The sequence below is a fragment of the Ochotona princeps genome, chromosome 10 (assembly GCF_030435755.1).
Source record: "Ochotona princeps isolate mOchPri1 chromosome 10, mOchPri1.hap1, whole genome shotgun sequence".
Lineage (NCBI taxonomy): Eukaryota > Metazoa > Chordata > Mammalia > Lagomorpha > Ochotonidae > Ochotona > Ochotona princeps.
Genome location: NC_080841.1, coordinates 69,035,385 through 69,059,639, shown reverse-complemented (window position 1 = coordinate 69,059,639; position 24,255 = coordinate 69,035,385). Strand labels below are relative to the sequence as shown.

The window sequence follows — 24,255 nt, the reverse complement described above, 5'->3', positions numbered from 1 at the left end:
ACTACGAAAAGGAATCTTAATCCCAGCTGTAGGCAACTGCCCAGCTTGATGGTACCTAGGCGAGGTTGCACTGCTGGGAGAAAAGCAGCCAACAGCTGGCAAGTATCCCGGGCCTGGTTAATGCCAAAGTGGTGTTAACTATACCAGTGTGCCAGCATAGTTGTCTTTAAGATACGTAGGGGGCAGACGTGGGCATGCTGGTCCAGTCTGGACTCAAAACTCCATCCACGGAGAAAATTACAGAATCTATGGTCTGACTGTGGATGTGCATGGGGCAGAACTGGGTCTCCTCAGTTACTGAGGCCTATGCAGTGGGCAGCATGTCCAGATGCACACGGGTGAAACAACAACCAATCCACTGAAGCCTGCAGAGAATGTCTAGTGTGATGGAGGGCAGAAAAATTGGACAACCCTCCTGGAGAAGCTTTGAAAGCAAGTATCTGGGTGAGTGAAGACTCTAAGGTAGACTGTGTCAGCCAATGGACCTTGGAAGGATTTCCTCAACCTGGGAGTAATGAAATAAATAGCAACTCAGAACTATGAAAACCACTTTAGCAATGTCCTCAGAATGCATTCCACATTGGGGACCCTGGGATGGTATCGGTAACCATCCCCATCGCAGGGTAGTGATGCAGTTGAGCTGCTGACAGTGGCCCTCATCCGTTCTCTATTTTCTCTAGATAACACGAAAAAAAAAAAAAAAGATTGGAAACAATTGTTTTATCTACTTTTCCCCATTCTTTGACTCTCCCCACCCTAATGAATGGTCCAGATGGACATGCATCCTTAACTATGTAAACATCATTAAAAAGAAATCTATTCCCCAATGTGGGCAATAACCTAGGTTGCATTGCACCTAGGCAAGTGTTACACTGCTGGGAGAAAAGCAGCTGGTGGGCATCCTGGGAGAGCTTAATGCCAAATCTGTATTAGCCATACCAGTGTGCCAGTAGAGTCACCTAGCTTATTCTATTTTTTTTTCCTCTAAGGATATGTGTGTGTTGGGGGGGTGGTGCTATCCAGTCCATGAGCCCCAGGGCATGGGGTCCAGTGGGACCTGAGTTGCCTGTCCTAGATGCTTGGGTCCGCCTGCATGGTGGGTGCTAGGTTCATGAGCCCCAGAGGAAGAGGTGCTGGTGAGGCCTGGGTCGAGCACCCTGTGGTGCTCGCCTCATCGGAAAAGATGGAGCAGTGGCTGGCAGGCCAGGATGCACATGAAGCATATTGCAGCCCATTGGAGCCTGCAGAGAACATCTGGTACTATAGCAAAGGAAGGAGAGTGGAACAAATTGGACAACTACCCCAACCAAGCTTTGACAGCAAACATCTGGGTGAATGGAAACTAAAACATCAGCTGTGTCAACCAATGGACATTGAAAGAATTTCCTTACCCCTGGATCGGTGAGACTAACAGCATTGCGGAATTATCAAAACCACTTAAGCACAACCCTCGGAACATGCTCCACACTGGGGACCCTGGGTTGATATCAAGGTGGCTGTTCCCCAACTCCAGGTACTGGGGCGGTTGGGGGCTGGGTGTGTCTTCTCCCCTTATCTATCCTCTCAGAGTCTCCATTCACCCCTTCTCCCTTTATCTCCCCACTTACAACCTCCACATACTTGCTGTCAAAGCTTGGCTGGCCGAGTTGTACAGTTTGTTTTGCCCTCCATCTTCTGCCATGATACTAAATGTCCTCTGTAGGCCTCAATGGGCTGCCACGTTCCGACTGTGCACCTGGGCATGCATCATCTTAGCAACTGAGGAGGCCCAGTTCTGATATATGCACTCCATGATTAGACCACAGATCCTGCGGTTTTCCCTGTGGTTGGAGTTCTGAGTTCTGCAGTTTAGTTCTTTGCCAAGGTAAGGGGGCAGTTTCCAAAGAAACCTCATCTGAGGTGATCCCAGACCTAACTCTTGTGTGTGCTAGCCAACGGGGTCTGGCTCAGTCCATCACCCATATCAGTATACACTAGTGGTTGCAGTCACTGGATCCCCATCTCTCTCTCTCTCTCTCTCTGTTTTTAAGATTTAGTTATTTTTACTACAAAGTCAGATATACAGAGAGGAGGAGAGACAGAGAGGAAGATCTTCCGTCCGATGATTCACTCCCCAAGTGACCACAACGGCCAGTGCTGCACCAATCCGAAGCCAGGAGCCAGGAACCTCTTCCAGGTCTCCCATGCAGGTGCAGGGTCCCGAAGCTTTGGGCCGTCCTCTACTGCTTTCCCAGGGCACAAGCAGGGAGCTGGATGGGAAGTGGAGCTGCTGGGATTAGAACCAGTGCCCATATGGGATCCCAGCGCATTCAAGGCGAGGACTTTAGCCGGTAGGCCACGCCGCTATCTAACCCCATCTCTTACATAGATGGATGCTGCGGTCCAGTCCAATCCTGCCCACTACACACTTGGCCCTCATGTACACCAATGGGAACTGCAACCCAGCTGGAGTGATCAGTAACCCCCACCAGACCCTGGTTCCAGTGCATGACAGTATACTGGTCCAATCAGTCCCTTATCCCATTCTGAGTTTGAACACACCAATGGGTGTTGCACCTTAGCTCACCCAAGCGGGAGCTATGCAGCCCACACTCATGCTGGAGTGTACCACCACCTATCTAGCCAGATCCACCCCAGCCCTGTTCTCCTGTTCACCAGTGGGAGCTACAACACATCAGAGAGGTGCCCACAGCTTCCCTACCAGGCCCACTTCCGGCTCTGGATCTTTCCAGGTGGTTCTGCAGTCTAGCCTCACAGGACTTGTCCCCACTTCCAGCACATGCCCAGCTGATGCTGCTGCAAAGCCCAACCAATCTGCACTTACACTGGCTCACATATGCACCAGTGGATTCAGTTGGTTTGCCCAACCTTGCTCTCCCCCTAAACCAATTTACAGACAGACCAATGGGTTTTGTAACCCTGCCCAACCTGGTATGCCCCTCATACCAGTCGTCATGCTCACCAGCAGGGGAGACCTTGCTGCCCCCCTACCTAGTTTGCAACCCACTGCCTTCTGCTCCCAATTCTTATGTGTGCTGGTAGATGCTGCAGCCCAGACTGCTATGACCCATCTCAACTTGGCATTTGCTAGTGGGTGCTTCAGCCTGGCCCAACTCAGCCAGCCCCCAGTCCCAGCCCTAATGTGAACTGGCTGGTGTTGTAGCTCAGCCTTGCCTGTCCTGTACTCTCTCCTGATTCTCACATCTCCCAGCTGGTATTATGGACTGGCCCAGCCTGACCTGCCCCCAGACCTGACCCACATATATGCCAATGGGTATTATAATCTGGCCTGGTCTCGGATGCTCTTAGTCTTGATACTTGCACTCACCTGAAGGGACTGTGTCCTGACAGAAGAGTTCCCCAAGCTCCTCTATCAGATATCCCAGTGGCAACACACCAGTGGGTACTTGGCTCAGCCTGACTTGGTCTATCTCCTGTCCTGGTAGGTACAGCAGCCTTGCTGGACCAACCCATACCCATTCCAGCTCTTACTGTTGGGTACTACAGCCCAGCCACTCCTGGTCCACCCCCAGACCCAGGTTTTGCACCGTTAAGTCAGTGCAGAGACCTAGCCCAGCCTGTCCTATACCCACTTTGGCTCTTGTGAGCACCAGCAGGTGCTAGAGCCTAGTCCAATCAAACACACCCCAGACCCTGTCCACACCCATGCCAAGGGATATTGCGGCTGTGTCCAGTACAGATTGTTGCTCCCAATTTGGCTCTTGCATTCACTAATAGAAACCACAATGCAACAGGGGCACCCCCTTAGCTCCCCAACCAGGCTTGCTCCCTGCCACAGATTTTGCTTGTGCCAGTGGCTGCTTCAACCAAGCCAAGCCATTTCCCAGCTTGATCTTAGCCATCAGATGCTGCAGCCTGGCATGGCCTAATCCGCCCCCAGACCCAACTTTCACTGGTGGGTGCTACAGCCTAGCCTGGCCCAGTCTGCCCCCATCCCAGGCTTTCATGCAGACGGTAGGTGTGATAATCTAGCATCTCTCAGCATGGCCCGCATTCTACTATGGCTCCTGCACATGCCAGTATGCTAAAGTTTGGCCCAGCCCTGCCCAGTCCATCTCCCTGCCCCTACCCTACCTGTCCCAGAACCTGTGGGGCTCAAGGGTGAATAGGTCACTAAGTCACAAGATGGTGACCGACGATCAAGGTCACTGAGTTACACCTGGCGAACAAAATGGCAGCCAACGGAAGGGTCCTGAGTGTGAACCAGGGCAGGGATCAAGTTGTTTTAAAGAAAGACTGATTGGCCAGGGCCACTTCGTTCACCTGCCCCTGGCCTATGGGAGGTGGCTTCTGCAGTGCTGATGACAATTGGCTCCTAGTTGTCCCCTCCTGGAATTCCTGGAATTCCTGGCCCGAGACTGTTCACTGCTCCATATAAGAGTGTGTATTCCCCAAATAAACTGGAACTGGTTAGACGGAACTCCTGCCGCATCCGTTTGTCTCTCGCATGCTGGGAGGCTGGGTGGCGGGCAGCAGGCTCACCCCCTCCAGCAATGGGAGTACTAGAGGAATCTGTGGGGGGAGACCCTACAAGAACCAACCCACACAGACATGCCAACAATGTAGCTACCTTTCCTGGCCTAACCAACTTACAGATAAATTTAATTCTTCATTATCAGACTTCATTGCTGCTTTTCCTCCTTTTTTATTGCGAGTCCCATAGGTTTCTTCCAAACTAGAAACAAGCTATAAAAAAAAAAAGAAAAGCAAATTAAATACTTTCATATTTTAAATATAAAATACACCTCAGCATTGCTGACTGACTTTTACCCCTTTCATAAACATGAATTTTCCATCCTGTGCCTCATTACCAACAAGCTATGACCCTAGCCCTTGGTCTGACTCCCTAACAACAAAGAGGTGCTTCATGATGCTACAATTTCAGCGTTGACAGGCACCTAAAAAATGAAAGACTGTCTCCATACATATTTGACGTGTTAAGTAATGTTCTTGTCGGGCCCGGCGGCATGGCCTAGCAGCTAAAGTCCTCGCCTTGAAAGCGCCAGGATCCCATATGGGCGCCAGTTCTAATCCCAGCAGCTTCGCTTCCCATCCAGCTCCCTGCTTGTGGCCTGGGAAAGCAGTCAAGGACGGCCCAATGCATTGGGACCCTGCACCCGCGTGGGAGACCTGGAAGACGCTCCTGGTTCCTGGCTTCGGATTGGCGCAGCACCGGCTGTTGTGGTCACTTGGGGAGTGAATCATCGGACGGAAGATCTTCCTCTCTGTCTCTCCTCCTCTCTGTATATCCACCTTTCCAATAAAAATAAATGAATCTTTAAAAAAAAAAAAAAGTAATGTTCTTGTCAAAGTCTATCTGCCTTCATTTTCTCCTCTTAAAGAGACCAAGGAAAAATAGAAATATACATGTTTAAAGGCAACACATTTTTATAAAGGAATTTTCTGAGCTAAGCCCTCACATTTTAAGGGTTTTTACAGTTTGAAAAACTTGATTCTCTTTTTATTCTTCTTCATCAATCTCATCTTCTAATTGGTTCATTTACCATTCCATTCTGGGTGACTGAGAAATAAATGTGGAGAAAGGGCATTTTCTCAATACTCAGATCGAATGTTCCTGAAGTAGTCATAGTTAACACAGCAGGCATGCCACCAAAAAAAGTTGAGGTTCAGCAAGTTTTGCTCAGGAGGCTGTCTTCAGCCTGGCATCTTAGAAATTGAATTGCAAAAGAGTTCCCACCATTTATTGAGATAAGTAAATAACCATTCATGAGATGTATGATGTGTGCTTATGTGAGCCTGGAACTGGGGTTCATACTAGGCAGAGGATACTTAAGATGATCAATCTCCAACAAAACCCAGAGCAGTGAGTTGCTGATGAGTTTCCCTAGTAGACATTTGTCTTGTTATCACAATAAATTGCTGGAGAGATTAGGCATGTGTGACTCCCAAAGGAACAGAGTCCTACAACCTTGAAGCTGCTTCTTCCAGATTTCTCTTCTGGAAAATCACTAAGTCTGGTGGAGTGGCCCTAGGAATACCCTAACACAGGGATCTGCAAGTATCTCACCATCTCTAGGTGTTTAGCAGCTGCCTTGATCCTTTCATCCTTCATGACAAATTGTTTCGTCTTATTTAACGGAGCAGGCAAAGCGTATTGTGTGAGGAATTCAGTTGTTGGTGGTGGAACTCTTAAGGCCATTGATTCAATTTTATTATCTACTAATTTTTCACTGCATTTTTCTTTTGGTTGCGGAGATGAATTCAGTTGTCCCTTCTTATTAGTTGGGTCTGAAGCACTTGGCAGTGTGTTACTGCTAGCAGCTAATTGCTTCGATGGCTTCATTTTATTTCTGACTTAGCTTCCACATTACAGATGGATGGAAAAATGGATTCTTCCCTGTGAATAAAACATTAGGATTTGGAGCATTTAATCAACAACAATCAAGTTATTCTAATGGAACTCATATATTGCTCAAATGTTTTAGTCATTTGTTCAGAGTATATCATGTAACTTCTGGAAACTATAATCATACTTTGCCTATTTTGAGTTACAATTATGTAAAACAAAGAAAAAGAGAATACAATTGTTACAGTATCCAATTTATACCAGTACATTATTTAAACTTAAATATAAAAGCCAGCATAGTAAAAATTACATCATCTTTAAGCTATTTCCTTCATATATATCATTACTCCCACGATACATGTGAGCAAACTGTAGTGATTACTCAATAGACACACATACACATTAAACTATAAAGTTAAAAATACAGCACATGCCAACTTGGATACAAATTTTGCTTCTTTCACATGCCAGTTTGATCTATAGCATTTGTAGAATTTTATTTAAGCGAGAAAAAAATCAATTAAGATGTCAGATTTTAAATGATGGAAAGACTATCAATTACTATGAAAATGATGATCCTAAAACCAACTGCGGAGAAATTCCAAAATGAGGAAGTAAATATTTCCGACAAATAAAAAATATGTATCAACCTCTTAACTGGATATCAATTTGTGTATGGGGACTAGGATTGGAAGAAGGCAGGGCCTACGTTGAGAGAATACATTTATAAAGTCTACTAAGTTCTGTTCTTCCTTTACCCCATCATTGAGCTAATGTATGTTCTTAGTTTACATTATTTCTGTTTTTTTTTTTTTTTAAGATTTATTTTATTGGAGCTGGTGCAATAGCTCAACTGGCTAATCGTCAGTCATGCAGCACTGGCATCCCACATGGGCGCTGGTTCATGCTCTAGCTGCTCCGCTTCCCATCCTGCTCTCTTCGTGTGATCTGAGTAAGCAGTTGAGGATGGCCCAAATCCTTGAGACCCTGCAACGCATGGGAGACCTAGAAGAAGCTCCTGGTTTTGGAGAGACTCAGCTTCATCTCTTGTAGCCATTTGGGGAGTGAACTAGTAGACAGAAGATCTTTCTCTCTCTCTCTCTTTCTCTTTGTAAATAATCATTTCCAATACAGATAAATAAGTCTTTTAAAAAATATTTTATTTGAAAAGCAGAGCTACAGAAAAAGAATAAGGCAGAGAGAGATCGAGAGATCTCCCATCCACTGGCTCCTATCCACTCAAATGATTGCAACAGCTGGAACTGGACCAGGAGGAAGTGGAGCAGCTGGAATTTAAACCAGTTCCCATATGAGGTGCCAGCATTTTCAGGCTGTAATTTAACTTGCTACAAAATGCCGGCCCAACATCATTGTTCCTACAGGAGCAACAACCTTAGTCCAAAATGTTAGCAGACTACTATGAAAGCAGCACCAAAGTTATGTAGGGCTATAAAGAATAGATTAGGTTCTCACTACTCTATTTCTCTCTGCTAAAACTTCTTAAGATTCAGAAAAATGCCTTATTCTTAAAGAGTTTAAAAGCATAAGGCTGGACATGGGAATTGTTAGATAAAATTTAAAAAACTTGCAATAACATTGGTTCCTGGTTATCATAGCTGTAAATTGAATTATGCTCCCTAAAAAGACAGGCTCATGACCTAACTCTCCAGCACCTGTGACTGCTTGACAATCTTTGCAGATATAATTAAGTTAAAATGAGATCAACTGGATTAGGTGCATCCTAAACCCTATGATTGGTGTCACCAGAAGAAGACTGTGTAGCATCAAAGGTGGAGGTTTGAGTGAAGCAGCTATTTCCCACAGAACGCCATACAATGCCAGCATCCACCAGATGTCTCTAAGAAGAGTACTCCTCTCTAAAATCTTCAGCATGTTCTTGCGGAGACATAACTTCAGCCTATGAGAGAAGGCACTATAACTGTTTCAAGCATCTCTGAGGCATTTTGTTAGCAGCTTTAGTGGGGGAAAGGGGCTCAGACTATAAGAGTGCCAGCATCCAGCACACAAACATACCCAAATACTTAGCTGAACTTCTTGGGAGAGACAGCGATAAGAGACAATCTTTTGGGACTGGCATAATAGCTCAGTCTTCCACCTGTAAGTGCCAACATCCCATATGACTCTGGGGCTGTCCTTTTGTGCTCTCCGTTTGTTTTCCAGCTCCCTGATTGTGGCCTGGGAAAGCAGTTGAGGACGGCCCAAAGCCTTGGGACTCTGCACCCACATGGGAGTCCTGGAAGAAGCACCTGGTTCCTGGCTTCAGATTGGCTCAGATTTTGCTGTTACAGCTATTTGGGGAGTGAACCAGTGGATGGAAGATCTTTCTTTCTAGGTCTCTTCTTCTGTCTGCAAATCTGACTTTATCACAAACATAAATGCCTTTTTAAAGAGTCTTTTGATCATTTCCCAATATGTTACCAGAGTAGTTAATGCCAAAGGGCATAAAAGCTCACAAATACATACAATTTGACACCTGAAAAATACAACCATGAACAACACAACAACATGTACCACTTGCAGAATCATTAGAAAGACTTAAAGTACATAAAAAGAGAGAACCCTCTGTTTTCCTTAAAAGAAAAAGTGGATTTACTTATTTGAAAGTCAGGCTTAGAGAGAGGGACAGAGAGTGAAATCTGTCATTTACTGGTTTGCTCCACAAATGACACAATGGCAGGAACTGGGCCAGGGAGAAGCCAAGAGTCTGAAATTCTATCCGGCCAGGCACATAGACATCATCTGCTGCCTTCCCAGGCTTGTTAGCAGGGTGCTAGATCTGAAGTGGAACAGAGGGGTCTTGAACTAGTGCTCCAATATGGTATACTGACAACACAAGCAGTAACATAATCCAGTGTGCCACAGCCACAGTCCCCAGAACATGAGTAAAATAAACCAGGTAGAACAGGCATATTCATTTGTTTATTTGCCTATTTGAAAGGCAGATATTCAGAAAAGATTCTCCATCCACTGGTTACTCTCCAGATGACCACAATGGCCAGGGATGGGTGAGGCAAAAGGCCAGGAACCAGGAGCTTTTTCCAGGTCTCCCACATATGTTCAGGGGCCAAAGTACTTGGGCCATCCTCCATTGCTTCCCAGGCACATTGGCAGTGAGTTGGATTGGAAGTGGAGCAGCCGAGACTCACACTGGTGCCCATGTGGGATGCCAGAACTGCAGGCAACGGCATAACTCACTACACCAACGTGTAGAAATACTAGGAATAACATATATAATAGGTGAAATACAACAACTGGTTACAGAATATGAGAAGTTATATAAGAAATCATCAGAAAGCATAAGAGATTTTAAAAAGATAAAGAGATAGGAAAAACAAAACAGTAAAAGATGTGTGTACATGTCTAGAGCTAGCTAACAGGGAATCTAGAAAGAAAGAGAAATAAAGTAGGGAAGGAGAAATAAATATTTAAGAAGATAACGAAGATAAATCTTTAAGAATTAAGTGTGAATTCTGTAGATCAAAATCACTCACAAAATCCCTCCCCCCCAAAAAACCACATTATGATACAGTGTAGCAACCTCAGAGAAATAGGTGAAAAGTTTCAGAAAGAAGGTGCATATAATCCACAAAACAGGAACAATCGAATTGACAAAGATTTTAATAACAACTCTCCCCAAAGTATTGTATACTTTGTGTAAACTTTACTCTTTGAGGGCTGAAGAATTAAAAACTGATGAAAAGATTAAGATCATTTATCATATATTCTTGAACACGAATAAGGTGAAATAAATATCAATAGGGTCAAACATTAAAACATACTTGACCATAATTAGCAATCTACATTGCTGGCATCATCGGCTAGCATCTGCTAATGTTATAATAAGAATGATTCAGTCTAAAACAGGATTTACTGTTGAGATTAACCAGTAACTTCTTTTTTCATTTGAAAGACAGAGATACACAGAGAATTTTATCCACTGATTCACAACCTGAATGCCTTCAACAACTGAGGCTGAGTCAAATCAGTGCTAGGGGTGGGCATAGAACTCCCGGATCACCTACCAGTGCCAAGGACTCAAGGACTTGGGCCATTACCCGTTGCCTCCCGGGATGTGCACGAGCAGAAAGTTGGAACTGGAGCAGAGATGGAACTACAAGTGGCATTTTAACTCCTGTGGCACACACCCACCCCTAGGAAAATTTAAGCGTCTGTTCATAGAAATCTTTTTTTTTTCACTTATGCAAAAACACAAACTTCAACCTGAAATAATGTAACAAACTATTTTGGAGAATAAAATAAAAAACTGAATTTTAAAAAAACATAGACATTATAAATAAAATCATTAAGTAAAGTTTTAAAAGCTATTTCTCAATTATTTTAGTTTCACTTCCTTATATGGGTCATGAAAAGCAGATAAAAATTACTGATACAATTACAAATTTTAAAAATTGCAATGGAAATCAGATGTGAATTAGAGATGTAAGGGTACCAGTTCATGTCCTGGCTGCGTTGTCGGCTTCCAATCGCCAAAGAGGAAGAGTTTTGGGATTTTACTCTTCCAGGGTGATTCCTTTCCAATCCTTTAACCACGTAGTGGTTACCCACATAGCACAGGGTAAGAGGGCTGGAAATGGGATCAGGAAAAGCGGGGACTCGACTCTCTTTGCCACTGAGCAAGGGCCCCCTAGACTTTTTTGGATGGTAACCCCGTCCTCTCACCAAGCAGAGCAGCAGGTGCGCTGTCAGCAAGGGCCGCCCCCGCGTCTCAGCCGCCCAAGAACTGTTGGACTGCCTCCTGCCCCCAACAACCGCCTGGGGCACACGTCACAGACGCTGATGCCAGGCACCCCAGAACGGACATCTTGACAACCAAAGGATGACTTGTCGTCGGGGATCTCGACGGTTCCCTATCCCTCCTTTTTCACTTTGTCTCGGGGTAGGATTCAAGGACGCCTCGGGAGCACAGATGCGTAGGACCTAGAGGGTGTAGAAGGCGAAAGTCTGGGACCTGGTGGTAGTTCTGTCTGAGGACTTGGGACCCAGGCACTTCAAGTTTTTCCTACAGCGAGAATCGTTTTTGTAACTCTGAGGTCCCGCAGGATTGCATACAGGTCTGCACCTTTAAACCTAACACCGATTCAGAGTAACGAATTCTGTGGAGAGTTGTGCCACCCAAGCCATCTCTGGCTACCAGGGTTTTTTTTTGTTTTTTGTTTTTTGTTTTTTTTTTTTACGTCTGTATGTATTTAAAGGCAGATTTGTAGAGAGAAAGAGATACAAAAAGAAAAATCTTCTGCCCACTAGTTCATCTCCAGCTACAAGTTTTTTTTATCTATCTATCTATCTATCTATCTATATTGGAAAGGCATGTCAGTTTTTCAGAGAGAAGGAGAGACAGAAAGATCTTCCATCTGGCGGTTCACTTCCCAAGCGTCCGCAACAGCCGGAGCTGAGCCGATCCAAAGCCAGGAACGTGCAGGGTCCCAAGGCTTTGGGCCGTCCTCAACTGTTTTCCCAAGGCACAAGCAAGGAAGTAGATGGGAAATGGGGCCACCAGGGTTAGAACTGGCACCCACATGGGATCCCAGGCATGCAAAGCAAGGACTTTGGCCGTTGCGGCTCACTTGGGGAGTGAATCAATGGATGGAAGATCTTCCTGTCTCTCCTCCTCTCTGTACATCTGACTTTCCAATATAAATAAAATAAATCTTTAAAAAAGAGAGATAGAATAGTGATTAAATCATAATCAAAGCCACTGGGCGGCCAACAGAACCATGTAGCCATGAAATTCAAATTGCTGCCACTGAGGAGAGTGTGTGACACCAGGGCATTTTCCTTTGTGAGGAAAATTCCAGCAGAAGTTCTGAAAGACAAACATATTTAAAACACAACAATATCTATATTCATGTCCCTTCACCCCTCTGTATCTTGTAATGTCTAAGGTATTTCCTTTCCTGATGCTTACATTTTTTTTCCCTGTCTCGTCACTGCCACAAAATTAATGTGTCACATTCCTGTAACTACAACCTTTTTCCAATAACCCTTAATTCTCACTCAAATGGTGTCACACAGGAGCAAGAGGGACAAGGGGGTCTTTATAAAACGTACAAAGACCCAGTATGTGTCTCACTTCTGGATCACTGGAGACTGCAGACCCACGGCAGGACAATGAGCATCTGAGTACCAGACAGCGCCTGGTCTGTGAGTTGCTGTGGAAGTCTCTCATCCTTGGAGAGCTCAGCCACGTGCCCCTACAGCACCCGGCACTCACTCTGAAAGCAGAAGGGGTGGGGCAGGCGTCTAGCAAGCCCTTGGCATGATACACAGCAGTAACACAGATCCTGACCTGGAGTCCTGGCTGATTCTGCTTCCAGCTCCCTGACACTGTGCACCGGGAGAGGCAGCAGGTGGTGGCCCCAGGACTTGAGTCCCTACCTCCCATGGGGGAGACCTGCTTTGGCCTGGCCCACAACCTGGTGGAGACTTTTGGAAACAAATCAGCAGATGGCAGATCTCTCTCCCAATTAATTAAAAAAAAAAAAGAAAGAAAGAAAAAGAAAATAAACCTTTTTGACATTGTCAATGCCCACATTGTTGGGAAACACCTCAATAACAACATACTTATGACTGTTGATAAAGGACCACCCATTGTAATACTAGAGAGGAAATTAGGGGGTGGGGAACTTGAGAATGGAAAGAGGAAATCCCAGAGCCTATGGAATTGTATCATAAAACAATAAAAAGAAAAAATATGATAAAAATTGAAAATAAACTTAGAGACCTGTTGACCATCATCTTCATAAGGATCCAAGAGTGGCTAGATAGAATTCAGGAGGATCATGTAACAGGATCATGCTACTGTCATTCCTTCTAGAACACTGTGTCCCTCCATGTCATCTTCCGAAATTCTAAGATACACATGATTTCTACCCATAATGGTCTCATGTTTCTCTTCTTTTGTACTCACATGCCTGTTTCTATAACATTTGTAAAGGATTAGAACCTTTATCCAATCCAGACTGAATCTCAGGATGGTGGGCTACGTTGAGGTGGGAGTGAGGCTGAGCATATCACAGTCATTTTCCTGCCCTTCACTCTGGTATCTTTAAACCTACTTTCCTTTTCTTTATTTTTAATATTGTTTATATGATTGAGAGGGATGCAAGCCCATGTGGTCTCTGATTATAGTGCGGAGGTATGGAGAAAGGTAGAAGGCAGGTGGGATACATGTTCACAAGAGAGGAGGGAGAAAAGGTTGTTCCTTACTGTCAAACTGTATCAGATCTGGGGATAGGAGATGGGCCTTTGCTGATGCCCTAGAGACCCTGATGTGGGTCTAAGACTTCTAACACATAATGTAATCAGACCATGTAGGAAAACAGCCGTGAGGTATGGAAAACAATTTCATAGGCAGTACACCTTGTCAACCGTTGGTTAGGTTAATTGCATTGCCATCATTAAATGACTTAAATTCTTAAAAACACTCTAAAAGATTAATTTTTTAGACTTTGGAGAACTTTTATTATGATCAAGATGATATAAAAGGACCAGGCTTAGCATTCCGGAAAAAAAAAATAGAATAGTGCAAAAATATGTGAAAGACCCTAGACATAGATACGGATCAAGACAATAGACATCAGGTGTCAGAAGGGAGGGATTCTAACCCAGGAGATCAATGAGAGGACCCCAGGAGATCAATGAGAGGACCCCAGAACACTGTGAGGAGAGGAGATGCAGGCAGAGCCCTAGAGTCTTGCTGAGGTGGGATGATAAACTACGTGTTAAAAAAAAAAAAGTCGAGGTGGCCAGAGTTTTCAGGACAGCAGGGATAAGAACGCTGCAGAAGAAAGGATGGTTAAGCAAATGATGCCAAGACATGCATACAAGGAAACCACTTGAAGCCAGAGAACTGCCCCAGGTCTGATGGGATACTGAGCACACTACTCAGCAAGGTTTCTCCCAGTGGCAGTGACAATTTAACCTTAGAGCTGTACTGCTCTGGCCCCTCAGAGATAACAAAACCTGAGAGCAAGATGCACAAGGAAGAACAAACCATTCCCGAGTCACCGAACAACCTCCCAGGAAGATCTTGAGCATCTTTATAGAAATACAACATGGCCAACAGCCAAGTAGGGATAAGTAATAATACAGGACCTCCAGTCAGATATATGTAGGCAAGTCAGATTGTCCACCTAGGACATTTACTTGGCAAGCAAGGATACCAACATCTCGGTGAAATTACATTTCTAAGCAAAATCAAACAAATGTGCAGATGCAAAGCACTGAGGCCTCACCTCAGAATGTCGACACTGTCAGAAAGGTGAAAAGAAATCCATCAAGCAGAAGGAAAACAATCCAAGACGGAGACCTAGATCCACAGATTAAAGAGCACCAGGAATGGCAAACTGGAAATACAAAATAAAGTGTCTCTGTATTATTGAAGTCAATTTCAAAAGTCATCAGCTGCTTAATGTTCTAGGATTGCTTTACCTTATATATAGTAGTATCACACCACATGATAGTTGCCTATATTTAATGACAGATGTCCAGGCGGGCTTGGGGTGGGAATGTGGGTAGTGCAGCTGGTTAAGCTTGTTGCTTGCAACTCCAGGACCCCTCTTATCAAACTGTCAGTTCAAGTTTTGAATGCTCTGTTTCCAATCCAGCTCCTGGCTTTGGCCTGGCAGACTCTGCTATTGCCAGTATTTGGGAAGTGAATCAGCAGATGGAAGATGTCTCTCTCTTTCAAGCTAAACGAAAATAAATAAAACCAGGAATAGAATGTGATTTTAGGAAATCTGCAATTAATTTTCAAAGTACTATCTATAATGACATCATAAGTATAAATTAATAAAAAGTGATAAATCTGAAAAAATGTGTGCACAACATGACAGTGAAAACTGCAAAATTACCAAGATAAATTACATACTCCTCCTGCCCCCTCAACCAAATAAAGAGCTATCATGTTCATGGATGAGAGACTTGACATAGTTAAGGTACCCATCATCAGAAAACCGATCTATTGACTCAGTGCAACCCCAGTAAAAATTCTAGTGTCTTCTCTAGAAATCAGCAAGATGATACTAAAATGTATGCAAAAATATAAAAACTTAAAATAGCCAGAAAAATTTTGAGAAAGAATGAAATTGAAGAACATGTACTATCTGACTTCAAAACTCACTAGAAAGTGACAGCAATGACAACACTGCAAAATTAGCACAAAGGCACAGAAGACAGAGTAGGAAAATATACAACAAAGTAACAAAGGCAATTCAACTGAGAAAAATAGTCTTTAAAATAAATTGTGTTATAAAAATTGGATGTGCCCAGCTCCTTGCTTGTACATGTGGGAAAACAGCAGAAGCTGACCCAAGTGTTTGGGCCCCTGTACCCAAGTGGGAAATCCAACAGATGTTCTGAGAGCCTGGCTTGAGCCCCAGCTATTGCAGTCATTTGAAGTGAGCCAGTGGGTAGAAGATCTCTCTCTCTTCCTCCCTCTCTCTCTTTCTCTCCTTTTCAAATAAATAAGAAATAAATCTTTAAGCATAGAAATTTTGCACATAGGACAAAATGAACTTTGATTCATACTTCCACAATATTATAGTTACACAATTCCCAGTGGATTCAAGTCATAAAAGTAAAAACTAAAACTATAAATTCTTCCATTTTCATAAGTAGTGAATCTAGGTAATATTGAGTTAGGCAGTAATTTCTTAGACACTATAACATAAACGTGATACAAAAATATAAAAAAAAACAAGGCAAACTGAATTTTACCAAAATTAAAACTTGCTGCTCTTGGAATGATAACTGACTTTTTTAATGAAAAGAAACAGAGATGGAAAGGTAATATTTTCAAGTCCCGTATCTGGAAAAGGATTGGTGTTCATTGTATATAAACCCTCTGAACTCAATATTTAAAAATAAACAGTCCACCAAAAAGCAAGCAAAAGATTTGAAGACTCTTTTGTAGACGTACAGATGACAAGCAAGCGCTTGTTCAACATCGTAGATCCCAAAGGAAATACAAATAAACACCAGAATGAGGCCCTACTACATCTAGAACCTCCAAAACTGTAAAAACTGATCATATACAGAATGGGTGTGGATGCAGAACAGGAACATTTGTATATGTCCAGGAGGGCTGTACAATAGCTTAACCAGCATGGGCAGTTTCTCAAAAAGTTTGATATGCACAGCCTCTGACAGCATCTGATCCAGCCTTTCTACTCCTAGGTATGTATCCAAGAGAAATGGGAACATATGTCCACACAAAGACTTTACATGAATATTCATTGTCATTTTACTTCTAAATACTATGCGAAACAAGCCAGACTAAAGATAGCATATACTGTATGATTTCATTTCTACAAAATTCTAGGAAAGGCACACAAATCTGCGGTTGCAGAGAGCAGGGGAGTGATTGCTCGGTACACAAGAAGAGTAGGGAGGAGAGGAGAGAGGGTATCTCAGAGGAGGGCAGGCAACTTTTTAGTGAATGATGTGTGTGTATCAAAACATTACTGGGGCCCGGCGGCGTGGCCTAGCAGCTAAAGTCCTTGCCTTAAACGCGCCAGGATCCCGTATGGCCGCCAGTTCTAATCCCAGCAGTTCCACTTCCCATCCAGCTCCCGGCTTGTGGCCTGGGAAAGCAGCGGAGGACGGGCCAATGCTTTGGGACCCTGCTGGTTCCCAGCTTCGGATCGGCGCAGCACTGGCAGTTGCGGTCACTTGGGGAGTGAATCATCGGACGGAGGATCTTCCTCTCTGTCTCTCCTCCTCTCTGTATATCTGACTTTGTAATAAAAAATAAATAAATCTTTAAAAAAAAAAACATTACTGGCTTCTGGTTTCAGCCTGAACTTTCTTGGTATCTCTTTCTAATCAAGTAATCAAGTGTGAATCAAGTGTGTGTGTGTGTGTGTGTGTGTGTGTGTGTAAGAAAAAGAAAGAGAGAGAGAGAGAGATTCTGGGTATAATGGAGAAGCCAGGAGCCAGGAACTATATCCTGGTGTCTCAGCTGAGTGGCACAGCCCAAGCATTTGGATCATGTTCTGTTGCTTTCCCAGGAGCATTGGCAGGGAATTGGATTGGAAGTGGAGCAGCCAGGACTCCAACAGGTGGTTATTAGGGATTTTGGTGTCTCAGGAGGTGACTCAAATTACTGTGCCACAATGCCATCCCCTATACCAGTTATTCTTGAGGAAAAAAAATTAACAATAATAACAGTCTTTGCCATTTAATCATAGACCACAGCCAAATATTTGCAGGGCAGCATATATCAAGAGCATTATACACAATCCATGCTAATTGATTAGCATTAGCATTAACTTTTACTACATATACATACGCACATGTAATATATTCTTCCACAGTAGAGAAAGTCACAAGGATTTTAGTTCTCCATGTACAATTCTTTTAAGTAAAGAACTTTTATGTGTATCGAAAAAAAAAAAAAAACTGACCCAGAGAGAATGCAATTTGCCAACATCACATTGCATCTATTAAAATATGCTTCTCGTCATTTGGGCATTGCGCTGTACAGCAATGTCTCTCAGTTGGGGAGGGACCTGGAGGAGGAGAATTTTCACTGGATATGGAAGCTGTGGAGTGATGGGGAGCAGCCTGGGCAGAGAGGGAGAAAACACCTGAAACCCTTGCGAATAAATAGAGATGCAGTCTCCGAAACCCTCCGCAGAAAACAACGATTGCATTAAGTGCAACCACTGGCAAGCATGACCCAAGGAAACGGTAATAGGAGCAAGTGGGCACGTTTCCACCAGAAAGGTTTGATTCTTTTGGAGAAATCTGCCCAGCAGGACCAGCCCTAACCATGCCTCTGCTGATCGCACCTAATCTCATCCCCATTCAACCCCTGGGGACATTTCCCCCTGATGATGCGGTAGAACAGGCCCCACAAGTGAGTACCTAAGGGGTGGAAAGTAGTTACTGTCTGTTGGATCAGAGCCACCGGCAACTCCTGCAAACCACCAACACTGCCTGTGGGCTCTGTGGAAGAGGCGGCCTTGGAGGAGACCCAAATCACTGCATTGGGAAGAGTTCCCAGCGCTCTGACGGACAGCGAGGCCAGGAGAGAAGTCCTGAGAGCAATCTAGTCACCGGAGGCATGAGAGCAGGATCAACAACAAAAAAAGAGCATTACAAATGGGAAAATCTCAGAATCTACAGGGAAGTTGACATTTTTGAAAGAGCGGAGACTATGGGGAGAGGTCCGTTTGCTTCAGGAAATGAATTTACTCTTGTGTGCACACACCCAAGCCTTCACTTCACAATATTAGTAACTAAAAGCTGCTTTCGAAGCATCGTCTTTGACTTTTTGCTGTTTCCTAAAAACAGTATTATGAACAGAGCCCCTGCCGCCCCACCCCCAACTTTTCACACAAGGAGAAAAGTCATATTGAAGCAGATCTAGGAAGTTGGCAAGTACGTCTTGAGAAAGCTAATCTGAAAAACTTTACCAAACTCAGTACAGATAAATTGTGGGACACTATGCCAAGTCAAACAAAGGAGTCGTAGAAAAGACAAGGACTGCTAAAATCCAGTGGCCTCGCCAACCCCAGGGGAGTGAAGTTCCTAGAAATAGAAAGTAGCATTGCCAGGGAGTACAGGGAGAGGAAGCTGGGAGATGACTGGATCATGTGGGGTTGCCCTTTCGTAAGAAGGTAGCGACATGGAGATTTTGCCAAGCAATGTGAATGTTATTAACAATGCCTAAGGACGCTCTCGAAAATGATGAAGGCAGGAGCAGCCCGGCACAATGGCTCAATCCCCCTCCAGCACTGGCATTTCAAATGGGCATCAGTTCATGTCCCAGCTGCTCCACTTTCCATCCAGCTCCCTACTTGTGACCTGAAAAAACAGTGGAAGATGGCCCAAGCTCTTGGGACCCTGCACCCACGTGGAAAGAAAATCCTGGCTTCTGGCTTTGAATCGGCTCAACTCTGACTTGTGGCCATTTGGAGAATGAACCAGCAAGTGGAAGATCTTTCTCTGTGTAGCTCCTTCTCTCAGTAAATTGGCCTTTCCAATAAAAAGAAATTCTTTTTTAAAAATGATAAAGGTGGCACATTTATAATCAAGCACAATTTAAATATTTTAGACTAAGGGTAAGAAAAATGAGTTTGCTAAATGTAAATACATTCTGAAAAGCAATCACTCAAGCGCTGAATCCATCTTAAAAACAAAAATATTCAAAATGTGGTCTGTTTCATATGCAGTTGAAAGAAAAAATCAGAGAAGTGGGCATTTATGGGATGCCAGGATAAGTTCATTTCTGCTATATAAGTTTTCTTAAATTCTCATTGTACGGGAGAAAGTAAATATTTTGGTCTTGTTTTTGAAACTGAAGACATGTAAGTACACAAAGGACAAAGAGATTGCATAAGTTCTCACAGCTGATAAGCCCAGGGAGCAATGAAAATTAACTTCCTGTTCCTGGAAAATAAGAGAATGATTACAGTGAAAGTGCAGAGAGCTGAGGGAAGAGGAACTATTTTACCGACCTAATTGATTTGCACAGTTTAGTCTCACTTTACTGTCACTGCAAACGGGTTTTGCCCCATTAATTGTTTATACATAATATTTTTCATTTAATAGTACCCACTGGTTGTGATCATATACTGTTAGTTCACTATGCTATTGACATTGCGAAAGAAAAAAACCAAAAGTCTACACATCTAGTGACCTACAGTGATGACAAAGCCTTTCCTATGTTATTAGCAGAAGAGATCAATTTCCAAAATGCATTGCTGATCATTTGTCAAGATTTTCACGCTCCAAATGTTCCTGCTGCACACTTATTAGATATCATGTTTATCACTCTACTAATTGGTTACAGTCCTCATAAAAGAAGGAAAATTACAAAACACTCATAGAAAAGACTGAAGCAATTCTGTTTTCATATTCCCACTCCTGGTCAGAAATTTCTTCTGCAACATGTCTAAAACAAAAGGACTGTCCCAGCTTTGGTTCATGGTGGTAGATGTCCACCACTTTACAAGGTAGTATTTCTTAAGTCCTGATCCTATAAGTCAGATTTTTGTTTGTTTAAAATTCACGTGGGGGCCCAGCACAATAGCTCAGCAGCTAAAGTCCTCCCCTTGCATGTGCCAGGATCCCATATGGATGCCAGCTCTAATCCCAGTGCCTCTACTTTCTATCCAGCTCCCTGCACGTGGCCTGGGAAAGCAGTTGAGGATAGCCCAAAGCCTTGGAACTCTGCACCCACATGGGAGACCTGGAAGAGGCTCCTGGCTCCTAGCTTCGGATCAGCTCAGCAACAGCCATTGTGGACACTTGGGGAGTGAATCATTGTACGAAAGATCTTCCTCTCTGTTTCTCCTCTTCTCTGTATATCTGAATTTCCAATAAAAATAAAATAAATCTTAAAAAAAAAAACCCTCACGTGGAGGAACTACTTCAGGAAGGAAGAAGGTGTCCTCCAGCTGAGAGTTTGGGAAATTCTCAGTACCAGATCAGATAGCCCTAATGGGGTCAGGCATCTGGTGAGGCAACAGACTGGCAGAGGGGCCCTCACAGGTGAGGCAGGAGTCAGAGAGACACAGAGGACACCCTGGTCATTGGCCTTCTGTGTGGTCTCTCCTTGTAATGCCCTCATGGTTCTCAATCCAGTCATTTTGCAAAGAACCCACATTCAGACACCGTAATTGAATCAAGCTTCCATCCTAATCCATCAGGCCTCATACTTTTTGATAAAAATTCATTTATTTTTATTGGAAAATTAGATATACAGAAAGAAGGAGAGCCAGAGAGGAAAATCTTCTGCCTGCTGATTCATTCCCAAAGTGGCCACAAACGTCCAGAGCTGAACCAATTTGAAGCCAGGAGCCAGGAGCTTCTTCTGGGTCTCCCACACGGGTGCAGGGTCCTAAGGCTTTGGGCTGTCCTCGGCTGCTTTCCCAGGCCATAGGCAGGGAGCTGGATGGGAAGCGGGGTCTCCAGGATTAGGACCAGCACCCATATGGGATCCCAGCGTGTACAAGGCGAGGAATCTAGCCAATAGCTGGGTAGGCCTCACATTAATCCATCAACCATGAACATAAAACATGTGCTTGAGGTGGAGAAGCCAAATCTGGTTTAAGCCCTAACAGCTCTTCTGGATGGAATGTTGTACTTGGCTTGTTTCAATTTTTAAAAATTCTGCCAGGACTGTGTTTTCTTCTGTTCCTTCTGGTTGTTCTTAGTTTCGCTCTTGGGGGTAAAGTAAACATCCTCTTCTTTCTGTGTGGCAGCTGCCCAGGATCTGAAAGCAGGGGGTTACATACTGCTGATACCCCTTGAGGCTGTCTGCCATCCCACTAGCATTCTAGAGTCTTCCCAAGAGGGTAACTCTTTTAGGAAATCCTTCAGAGACGCACCTCACCCACCCCCCCACACACACACACACTGTGGCTTGCAGGAGCGGGGCGGGGATTAACCCATTACCTGTAGGTATGGCATTCCATATGGATGCCAGGTTCAAATCCTGGTTGTTCCACTTCTGATCCAACTCTCTGCTAATGTGCCTGAGAAAAGAGCAGAAGATGGAGCAAGTTTTGGGGGTCTTGCAACCATGTAGGAAACCCAGGTGATGTTCCTGGTTCCTGGTTTTGACCCAGCCCTGGTCCAGCCTCTGCGGTGATGTGGGGAGTGAACCAGCAGATGGAAGAACTGTCTCTCCTTATCTGTCTTTGTAACTGCCTTTCGATATAAGTAAATTAATAAATAAATAAAAACATTTTAAAGAAATTCTTCAACATCTGTTCTCTAGAATTCTCCTCATTCTGATTTCATTCTTTTGGATTCAGCTAAGAAAAATACACTCAGCACACTTCATTCCAGATTTTAAATATTCGTTCTCAATTGCCATGCCTTCTCCAAGCATCACTGCCAAACAGAACTTTCCTTATGTTTGGTCAAAGCACCATAGTCTACACATTTCATAGTGTTTATCATGGTGTGTATTTCTGCTTCCAATTAATTTACACTTGCACATTTAGTGTAAATTACACTTTAATGCTGAAATGTGCATCCAATAATTTAATTATACACTTAATACTGTATCCCCTCACTGGTCCTTAAAATCCAGGAGGTCAGGAACTGCATCTGTTTTGCTTCTCACTTCTCTTATTTTTAGTACAAAACCCAGAACATCGTAGCTGTTCACTAAAATCCAGTTTTCCCTTCTTTCTGGACATGCGGTTAGTTCACGTTGCCAAGCCTCTCTTTCTGTGAGAGACCTTGCTTGCTGGGGATCGAGCATTTACTGATGAAGAGTGAGAGGAAGTCACAGTTGCCTCGTCCAAGTTTCTGTCTCAGAAGTGACTATGTCTCCTCCTGGCCCTCTTGTCTCTTCCTCCTGATTGGAGCCCAGACAGGGTGGTAACCCAGTTTTCTTCAGTACACAGAAGAGCAGCTGCCTGGGTGGCTATGTGATGGCTCAGACCAAATTGCCCCCACTTTCTCAAACAGTACACCTGGAAGAAGTAATAAACTCTCTTCTTTAGGTTTCATTCTTCCTTGGCTCTTTTCTCACAACCTGCCCTTTGCCCTTGCTAGTTCATCTGAGATTTAGAAAGTTCTCCACGTAGAACAGAATCTAAACAAAGTTAATAACCAAAAATGAGGGAACAGGAAACAGCAGGAGAATACGATCAGAACAGGAGGACTGTGAAAAGCACTAGAACGTTGACAGTGGTCACCTACTTTGGAAAGCATTTGGGGGCTCTCACTACAAATTATGTTATTAAGCCCTTAATGCCAACTCCTCAACATGAGTAAACGTTATTATTTTTGAAATTTACATCAGAATTCTTTGTCCTCTTTGGAAAAACAGAATTAAGCCCTGTGAATAAAATCATAGTCTATTCTCCTGTAATTACCCTCCTTGGAAGAGGTCTTTCAACATGCCTCTCAAAATATGCTTTCTGCATCTGAATTCCAAATCGTACTGACCACAAGGACAAGTGGAGAGTTTGTTACTCACTGAGATCTGAACGGCATACTTCTATTAATAGAACCCAAGATTGCATGGCTTATTAAATGACTGTTTAAACTATTTGCTCATGCTCCATTTGAAATGTGCTCACATGGCCTAGCCACCCTTCACATCAGCTTCCCCCAACGCTTCTTCCTTTCCAATGCTGGTGATAGCTGTGAAGTTGACTCCTGATTTAAGGGCACAACCTCACCGTGTAGAACTTTATTTATTCTGTTGAAGGAAAAATATCCCAGTCCTTCTGGGAAGTGCTTGGTGGGTGGTGGCAGACACTGGCTACCTCTGGGCATTGAGAAGTTTCCAGAAGAATATCGAGAGTACCAATATCCCACTTCCAGACCATCACTGGGGATCATCTTCCAAAATGGGAAAGTAGGAGTTAAAGTAGAGATCTGTTTCCCTTTTTTCTGCTTTATTTTGCTCGGAATTGGAAGAAGTTTCCTTAGCAGGTTGCTAGACATGGTCTGCTCCAGCAATGGCAAGATCAATTTTCCCTTGAAACGCATTTCCTTTGTTTTGGAAAAATTGCTTGAAGGAGTCCTCTAATTCTATTACCCTGAGTTGTTCTGTGGCTTGTTTTTTGACAGCATGGAAGGAGGATTTTGTTTTCTTTTGTTTTTGTTTGTCAGGGGTAGAAGTGGTGAAATTTATCAACACTGACAGATTGCCAGGCAGCATTATTGGGTGAGAGAAGTAAGCTTTATAAAAGTGTGTGCAATTGCATTTATAGGTGATAATGAAACAAAGTACATATGGGTATGAAAATATTTATAAACACATGCATATAGAAAAGTACATTAGGCCACACATCAGACTTTGTACTTGTGCTGTCTTGTGGTGTAAAGAACAGGGAAGACAGCAAAAAAATTTTAAAAGGTATTTTTTTTTTTTAAAGAAGAGCACTAAACATTAGCACTACCCATGAAAA

General features: G+C 43.6%; 1 protein-coding gene across 9 annotated transcripts in view; it reads right to left on the bottom strand.

Moving 5' to 3' along the window:
* CCDC7 (coiled-coil domain containing 7) overlaps nucleotides 1–24,255 on the bottom strand; it is a 127,016-nt gene that overhangs the window by 51,941 nt on the left and 50,820 nt on the right. Inside the window, exons 1-5 of one of the 9 annotated variants that reach the window (XM_058669581.1) lie at nucleotides 11,030–11,104; nucleotides 10,372–10,481; nucleotides 8,002–8,246; nucleotides 6,050–6,379; nucleotides 4,615–4,707 (exon numbers count right to left, since the gene is read on the bottom strand). In XM_058669581.1, the coding sequence (XP_058525564.1) occupies nucleotides 4,615–4,707; nucleotides 6,050–6,325 (369 nt within the window). In that variant the 5' untranslated portion in view covers nucleotides 6,326–6,379; nucleotides 8,002–8,246; nucleotides 10,372–10,481; nucleotides 11,030–11,104. Of the gene's footprint in view, nucleotides 1–4,614; nucleotides 4,708–6,049; nucleotides 6,380–8,001; nucleotides 8,247–10,371; nucleotides 10,482–11,029; nucleotides 11,105–13,091; nucleotides 13,119–24,255 lie in introns of those variants that run through there. The other 8 variants (XM_058669579.1, XM_058669580.1, XM_058669583.1 and 5 more) reach the window with 8 other exon arrangements.